Source organism: Leptodactylus fuscus, chromosome 3, assembly GCF_031893055.1.
Source record: "Leptodactylus fuscus isolate aLepFus1 chromosome 3, aLepFus1.hap2, whole genome shotgun sequence".
NCBI lineage: Eukaryota > Metazoa > Chordata > Amphibia > Anura > Leptodactylidae > Leptodactylus > Leptodactylus fuscus.
The window spans coordinates 119,859,662-119,868,888 of record NC_134267.1 but is presented as its reverse complement, the minus strand read 5'-3'; the positions used below and the strand labels follow the sequence as shown (position 1 = coordinate 119,868,888).

The window sequence follows — 9,227 nt, the reverse complement described above, 5'->3', positions numbered from 1 at the left end:
AAAGGGATTATGCCATGTCCAAAGTTTATTCTCTATCTGTAGGATAGATGTTAAATGGTTGATCATAGGCGCTTGACCGATGTTTTAGTGGTACATTATTCCATACATTATACATCAAAGCCTACTAGAGCTGAGGTATCCATATATTTCGTCGGACACCACAAAACACCAACTTTTCCATGGAGCTCCATTTTAAGCTATATAGTAGTTCCTGAAGTTACAATATTGACAGGTTGTAAGATAACCATTTGTAAGTTGGAAGTTATTATTCAGATAATACCTTTATGAAAAATAGTAACTTTTTCCAAAGCCACCAAAATGCCAACCAAAAATAATACAAAATGAAGATTAGGGCAGTGTTGCAGATTTGGCTGCGTTTTTTTGAGCCAACTCTAGTAATGATGATAGAAGGAATGGAGAAATATATGGAAAGTACTTCCAGCAAAATCTGTAACAAAAAAAGCAGCTTTTCTACAACGTGGGTCCTTAGCTTTAAGGGGTTTTACAACATTTTAGGGGGCTTTTTAGAACCCTTTTAATATTACTTTTTCTTTTGCCCTATTCTATAACACATATGCACATATGAAGTAAATGTAACTTTATTAAAAGATAATCCAGGACATAGTTATAATTGTCACCTGCTTGGAAACTGCTGTAAAGTGAGTATGGAGAAGTGTAATCATTCAGCTGTACAAGGTTGTCTTTATACCACTGTCCCCAAAAACCTGGCACAGTTACACAATTCACTTCATTGCAGATTCAGGTAGTCATTCAAAGTATGCAGATGTGTAGGAAAATAACACGAGTCTACTGTACAAATATAACCTTCTACAAGTGCCTTCTTATTGGTATTTTGCTTAACTAACAAACACAAGTTAAAAAAGGGAGCAATAGGGCATAAAAAAGCCTGGTCACATGGGCACATGATACAGTACAGATGCATTGTCAATGTACAAAATAAAAATTAATTATTAACGAATAACAATGTATAAAAATGATCCAGTTATGTTCCAAACTCAATCTTCAAAAGGTCTCCTGCCCATAATCCACTGAGATAGTTCATTGGCAAGTCAAATGCTTCTAGGAAAAAATTGACCAGTAGATGAGATTAAATAGAATATAAGCTGCAGGGAAAATCAGTCGTGAATACTTGTCAATAGCATGTGTGTCAATACGCATACTGACATAAGAAGCCCTCTGGCTCTTCCTTCTGTTTGAGTTTCTCTCTGTGTTGAGTGCTAGCTGTACCATAATACGGTCTTCTTTTTCACCATTTTCAGACACAAACCCACTCAAATTGTTCACCTCCCCATCACTGTAGCTGCTGTCCATCATCACCCGTGGCTGAGGTACCCCACAGGTACAAGGAAGCTGAAAGAAAAACATAAAAGGGTGCATAACCATGAAAACCACTAGGATGTTTTTACCAGCCTGTCAAGTATTTATCATTATGTTTTGAATTGCAGTCCAGTAGCATTTGGTATATTGTGGTGAGCTCCATGCCGGAGAACAACTCCCATCCTATGTATGAGACCATGATAGCACTTGGCAGCACTGTCAGTGACCGACTGCTTCACCTCAAGTGTGAGAAGAAGCGCTATCGGAGGTCCTTCTTCCCAACCGCGGACAGGCTAGATAATCTACACCAGGATAAGTGAAGATCACTCCACCCCAAGAACTAAATGATCCTGAAGTCTTCATTTTCTTTTAGTAGCTATGACTTAGAAACAGTCTGTTCCCAAACGCGTAAGCTGTTTTTGCATTTTCTGAAGACATGTAACATTGTGGTTTTTTATCACTTTTTATCTTGGATGGGAACAATAAAAGTTAAATTTTATTTTTGATAAATCTGGATCGCTAAATCTTCCTTTTTCACTTGTTTCTGCTATGACTCCTAGTATCTTTTTTCTATCTGCTAGTATGTGTTCTTTTTCTTGTAATATATTACTGTATTCCCCTGAATATAATTATTGGAGGGCTAGGAGAAGTGAGGGAACATAACCATGTCGAATGTTCGCCTTGGGGCACCGCCATTCCTAGTTACGCCACTGGGTACTGTTATTAGATGTATAAACAAGTTACTTCTGACAGACTTCCTTTAACTTCCTTTTTCCTATTTGTATAAATTAAAGCCTTGATCTGAATGGTTGCTGTGCCAAACTCCATAAACTTTTACTTTCCACTATTGGTTTTTGTGTCCATCATCACTATTGTTACTTTCACATTGTTTTATTGTTAGATTCTGATGCAATTACTTTACCTTTTCCCTTAGCTTCCTTTCCTTCCGCTCTTGCACTGTGGTCAGGTAATTCACAGCTGCATATTCCAGCACCGATAAAAACACAAAGACAAAACTGACCCACAAATAAATGTCCACAGCTTTGATGTATGACACTCGAGGCATGGAGGCGTTTACTCCGGTAATGATGGTAGACATGGTCAGCACTGTGGTTATACCTGTAGAAAGTATGCAATGCAGATATTTTTCAGGCTCTCAGCATCTTACCTATGTTCTGGTATTATATGTAAGTTATAAAAAGAATACATTTTTTACCCAGTGGTACTCTAGCAGGGACTGCTCTGCGATCTATCCAGAAAGAAACCCAGGAAAGCATGACCATTAGAGTTGCAGGAAAATACGTTTGCAGGAGGAAGAAAAAGATGTGACGTCTCAATGTGAAGTTAATGTATAGGCGATTGTACCATCCTGTGGTGAAAATAGACAGCTTTATTATTTTGTTGAAAATTTATGAGGCAATTCTTTAATATTTAAAATTTATCACCATGTACAATATTTTGAAATTAATACAAAGCTATTGTCTGGTCCAAAATTAGAATAAGAATTAATAAGAGTAAAAACAAACCTTTGTGGGTACACACTGATGAATTTGTGCAGAGATAATAATCTTTTTATGCATATGCAAATAAAACACCAAATGCAGTGTAGGTGGCCAAGTTTACCTACAGACAGTTGGGATGTAGGCAGAGGTTGAAAGTATGAATCAGGGCTAAAGGGCAATATTGGGTGGAGAGCTGGAGCACTACTAGTTGTCAGATGCATTTCTGGTAAATCAGGCCTGCCCCAGTGCACTTGCAGACTGATTTGCATAATCATTACAGTTTATGCCTGCATGTATAACACTGTTATATCATGGATTATGTATTTAACAATCCCATGGGTGTATGCTATTTGGGCACAAAGACAGGCATGGAAGGTAAGGAGCACCATTTGGTTTTTGGACGTCATGCCACTTATGCAGAGACACTTAATTTCCAGTGGAGTGAAATCCACAGATATGTGACTCCATTTTGAAAACCACAATCCTTACAAGATTTAGCAGACAGTGTAGCAAGCATTTTTAACCCCTGAGTGTTGCATAAATTTAGTTTTGAAATTAATTTTGCAGCTAATAGTGAAAAGTCAAAATTGAAATTTTTCCAGAAATAAGCCATCAGTGCCCAATATGTTGTGCCAGAGCACACTCCATAAACTGGCAATTATCCCAGATGCAACAGCCTTTGGAGTGTTCATCTCTGACACAAGCTGGGCACAACATATTGTATAAAACAGAATATATGCAGCTCTAACCACTGTGGAATGACCCGTATGTGTATTCAATAGATGTGTTAAACGAGCAAATGGGCTGCACAGAGAAACCCCCGGACTGTCTCACGGGGTGGACAATAGTGAAAAAACAAAAAATTACTCCAGCATGCCCAATTATAAATAAAATTTAACTTTTACTTCAAAAATTTAAAACCATAGTACAGACATGGATCCAGGCACGTACAAAAAACAGATAAGCTGAATCTGTTTTTTTGTACGTGCCTGGATCCATGTCTGTACTATGGTTTTAAATTTTTGAAGTAAAAGTTAAATTTTATTTATAATTGGGCATGCTGGAGTAATTTTTTGTTTTTTTGACAACATATTGTACACTAAAATAACTTATTTCTGAAAGACTTGCAATTTTCACTTTTTGCCATCAGCTGCGCATTGATTTCTGAAAAATATACTGATGACACACTTTGAGATTAAAGATGTTCAATGTACCCCTAGCTAAATTCCTTCAGGGATGTAGTTTCCAAAATGAGGTCATGTATCAAGTAGAGATGAGCGAGTACTGTTCGGATCAGCCGATCCGAACAGCACGCTACATAGAAATGAATGGATGCACCTGGTACTTCCGCTTTGACGGCGGCCGGCCGCTTAACCCCCCCGCGTGCCGGCTACGTCCATTCATTTCTATGCGAGCGTGCTGTTCGGATTGGCTGATCCGAACAGTACTCGCTCATCTCTAGTATCAAGGGATTCCACTTTCTGGCATTTCAGGAGCTTTGCGAAAGTTGCATGGTGTGAGAAAACCAAATCATCTAAATCTGTGCTCCAAAAACCAAATATCACCCCTTCCCTTCTGTGCCCGACTGTGTGCCCAAATAGCAGTTTATATCCACATGTGACATTAACTGTGTTATCCTTGGTACAACAGTGTCACACGTAAGGGCATAAACTGAAGTTTTGAAACACAGCAAGGCACAGATGTGAAGGAGCGCTACTTGGAGTGCAGATTTAGATTGTTTGGTTTTTGGATGCCATGTCACGGTTGCAGAGCCACTGAGGTACAAGTAAGGTCAAATTTCCTAGAAAGTGACCCCATTTTGAAAATGGAACCCTTTAAAGAATTTATCAAGGGGTCTAGTTAGCATTAGTTTTCGAAGCTATGAATGCACAACGGATGGTGAAAGTGAATATGTAAGCTTTGTAGAGTTCATTAGATACACCGAATTACGCATTATTTTTCCAGTAGCTCCTATGATTGGGGGGAGTCACTCTGGGGATCAATTCTGGTGTCTTTCTCCTCGTAAGCTCTAAATCTGGGGTGTACCCTGATGTACACTGGCACAGCATATATATTCCCGTCCTGCCGAAGTCAGTTTTGTCCTAAACATTTGACAATTTTTTTTTCTTCTTGTATTGTACAAGCTATAATTGTCTTTCTTTTTCTGGTGAGGTAGTCATAAGAAAGGTTGTTTTTAGATGCCACTCCACTGATTTCAGTGCAGTTGGAATTTTCTCTCTAGCCCCCATGATTCCTGAGCAATGAGCACAGTTATTTTTTGGGCCCAATGTGCTATTTAAGTTCTGTAATGTCAGAAGTGCAGTGTCAAATGGGGGACGTTATTCAGAACTCCAATCAGAGGTAGCCAGTGGAAGAGCTTCTGCCTAACACCGCCCTCCTGAGCCTAATATAACAGCACTGATTGCTCAAGAACTTGCTAGAGAAAAAATTCTAACTGTGTCAGAATCAGTGGAGCAAAAACTATTCACAGATGCTAAGAACAGGAACTGGTTGAGGAGGTGGAGGTCCCCTTTAAGTTATATGTTTCTGACAATTGTGCTATTGAAAAATACAACTTCTCAATACAATAAAATAAGGGCCCCTTCACACGGAGTTTACTCTTTGTGTATTCTGTATACACTCCGCTCATTTTGTTCATTTTACACGTGTAAAAATACACGTGTCAAATGTAGTTAGCCATTGTGTTCAATGGCTTTTTCGTATAACGCGTATCTTTCTGCGCGTGCATCTGCGCGCACGCAAAAAGACACACGTTATACGAACATGCCATTGAACTCAATGGCTAACTACATTCTTCATTCTGCCCAGACTCCTCTATTGATGACTTACAAGTCTTCATAGATTTGAACGAATTTATACGAAAACTCACACTCACTAGGCATTTTAACATCAGTCCAGTTCCTGGAACCAATGAACCGGGTCTACCTTCCACAACCAGCACTAATAATACTGATATGAGTTTTTTGCATACTGAACTTAGACCAAAGTCTACATTTTACCCTCTTCACCATAAAGGCTGCCACTTGGAAACGTTTTATGCATTGGTGGCAACTGAATTTAGGACTCTGAATCAAAGGACTAGGAAAACATCACAAAATTTATCCTCAGCTGAGAGAGCGGCCATCATTTCCCTGAGTTCCAACCCTGATTTGGTGATTCGAAGTGCGGACAAAGGTGGAGGGGTGGTCATTCAGACCAGAGATGACTATCTTAAGGAAGCGACTAGATTATTATCAGACAAAGAATATTATACGGTTCTGAACGAGGACCCCACAGTTGCACAATCTGTGGAGTACCACAAATTTATTAAGGAAGGTTATGAAGCAGGAATCTTGAAAAAGAAAGAACGCGAGTTTCTTACCATCTGTGATCCGGCTCTTGCGTTATTTTACCACCTACCAAAAATACATAAGGACCTCTAGAGCCACCTGGAAGACCCATTATCTCAGGAATGAGATCATTAACACGCAACCTATCACAGTATGTGGACATTCACCTGCAGAAACTGGTTACCACTCTTCCTTCCCATCTCCGCGATACCACTCATCTTCTCAATGATTTATTACAAAAACAGTGGAAAACTTCATATCTTTGGGCCACGCTGGATGTTACGGCATTGTATACTAATATCCCGCATGAAAAGGGCATACAAGCCATAGATGTTAGCTTGGCCAGGAATACCGCTTTACCGTCGAAACAACGACAATTCATTGTCCAGGGAGTCCGTTTTATCTGGGAAAACAACGCCTTTGAATTCGAAGACAAAATTTATTTACAAAAACGGGGGACCGCCATGGGGTCACGTTTTGCGCCGAGTTACGCAAACCTGTACGTAGGGTTATTTGAAGAAAAACATATTTACAGCTCGGCATACTGGGGGAAGAACATCGTCGACTATAAGCGCTACATTGACGACCTGCTGTTCATTTGGGATGGACCTGAGAATGAGTTTCATGATTTTACACAATCCCTTAACGCCAATGACTGGGGTCTTTCTTTTTCTGGAAGGGTCAGTCAGATTAGCGTGGAATATCTTGATTTGGAGTTAATAGGTGATGACAATCGTATCCGGACGAAAACACACTTTAAAGAGATTGATTGCAATGCCCTATTATACTGTAATAGCTGCCACTATCGGAAATGGAAGAAAAATGTGCCATTTGGGCAATTTAAGCGTATTCGCCGGAAGTGCACAGACCTATATGACTTCCAGTTACAAAGTTCAGTTCTGACACAAAGATTCAAAGAAAAAAGTTACCCAAAGAGCATAATTGCAGCAGCAGAATCTAAGGCCAGCAAGCTAAGCCAGCAAGATTGCTTGTTACCCCGATCCAAAGACATCAAGGTCAAATATAATCATAACTTTTTGACCACCTATAATGGTGCTCATAATTCCATCAGGGCAGCCATTAGGAAACATTGGCACATCCTCTTGAACGACCCTCATTTAAAGATGTCCATTCCCAATGTTCCTAAATTTACGTTTCGTAGAGCTAGGACGTTGAAAAGTCTAATTGCTCCCAGCAGACTAAAAAAATCTTTTGTACCTACATCTTTGACTTCTACCAACCTCTGCAAAGGTAGCTACAAATGTGGCAAGAAACGGTGCAAATGCTGTTATTGTATAACCCATGGAAGTGATGTTGTCACCAGTAGATCAACCGGGGAGTGCTTCCATCTAAAGTTTCATCTTGATTGTTCTTCATCTTATGTTGTGTATTTGTTGGAGTGCCCATGTTCATTACAATATATTGGAAGGACAAAAATGTGCCTAAGAGAGAGGATCAATATGCATCGATCCAATATCCTGAATGGTTATATGAAGCACAGTGTCTCTAGGCATGTTGCAACATTCCATAATAAAAGCTTTGATGGGTTCAGAATTACTCCACTAGATCACGTTCCATCTGGCACGCATAATAGGTTCACCTTGCTGAAACGCAAAGAAATGTTCTGGATTTTTAAGTTTGACACCTTGGTACCGAAAGGGTTGAATGAAGCTCTGGAGGATGTTACATCTTAGTACAGGTCCACAATTTAGTATATCTTCCAGTGTCTTCTTCCTTCCTACATCTTAGTCTTTATTCCCTTGGTATTTTATATTCCCAGTGCATTTGGTGTGCTTGCCCCCCCCCCCCCCCGCCCCCCCATTAGTGTAGGTGAGTAGCCCCTATTCACATTTATATATGTTTATATATTTATATATATTTTTATATGTGCCTGTTTATTCTTATTTTTAATTCTACTATTTTATCCAATATATTTATTTTGAGTATAATTATTTATTCATTTATGTATTCATTAATTTATGTATATATATTATATTATTCAGTGCAATGAGTCCATATTAACAAATGGGGAGAATATGTAGTTACTCCTCTATTATCACATATACTGGTTGGAGCAGGCTGATTCACCTGTCTCCCATCCTTTCTGCTGCCGGCTCTATACTGCTGCCCCGTCATGCTGGTCGGCTGCCGGCAGGGCTCGGGCGCTTGGTACGTATGCACACAGCCTGGAGATTGGCGCTTGCGCACTGAGATTATCCAGACGCCGGGCTAGGCATCTGGTGTGAAGTGTTTATCAATAGACTATTGCCTATGCTGGGAATAGTGTTACTACTTTGGAACTATGCGTTTTCTGGCTCACTAAAAAGAAAATGTATTATAGTGTTGGGGCTCTCTCTTTCCATTGAGCAATTTTTAGTTTTTTATTCATTACCTAAGTCACTCTATGGTATTTCATTTGTCATACAGTTGCTGTTCTTTTTTATTTTTTATTCCTATTGTTTGATGATTTTTAATGTTTCTTATGTATATATCTGATTTGCTTGAAGTGACTGTGCACTTGAGGAAGGACTACCATATGTCCGAAACGCGTTGTGCTGTTCCATTTGTTATTAAAGAAGTTTCTGTCATCTTCTGGGTGAGCGCTGTTCTTCAGGCTGAGCATTGTATCCGGCCGGCCCCAATTTTTCGTTGTACGTTCCCGTTCGTGTAACGGTCCTGCAGCTGCTGCCCTCCACCTTATTCTACATACCCTGGATTTGCTTGCTCTCAAGGTTATTTGGGTTGTTGTGACTTCCTCACAACCCACCCAGGTGAGCAAGCACTTGTCTCTACATTTAAACCACATTTTCTTCCAGTGGTAATACACGAGGATCGGCTCGGTGTTGTTTGTTTTTTGCCTTCTACATGTGTATTTTTACACGTGGAAAATGTACAGAATACACGGAGCATAAACACCGTGTGAAGGGGTCCTAAGTAGAGATGAGCGAACAGTGTTCTATCGAACACATGTTCAATCGGATATCAGGGTGTTCGCCATGTTCGAATCGAACACCGCGTGGTAAAGTGCGCCAAAATT

General features: G+C 39.7%; 1 protein-coding gene across 2 annotated transcripts in view; it reads right to left on the bottom strand.

The window, feature by feature from the left end:
* Positions 1–724: 724 nt before the first annotated feature.
* The window catches only part of LOC142197711 (gamma-aminobutyric acid receptor subunit rho-1), a 48,665-nt gene continuing 40,162 nt past the window's right edge, over positions 725–9,227 (bottom strand). For both annotated transcript variants that reach the window (XM_075268210.1, XM_075268211.1), the window contains 3 exons: positions 2,555–2,707; positions 2,261–2,457; positions 725–1,371 (listed from right to left, as the gene is read on the bottom strand). In XM_075268210.1, the coding sequence (XP_075124311.1) occupies positions 1,081–1,371; positions 2,261–2,457; positions 2,555–2,707 (641 nt within the window). In that variant the 3' untranslated portion in view covers positions 725–1,080. The remainder of the gene's footprint in view (positions 1,372–2,260; positions 2,458–2,554; positions 2,708–9,227) is intronic.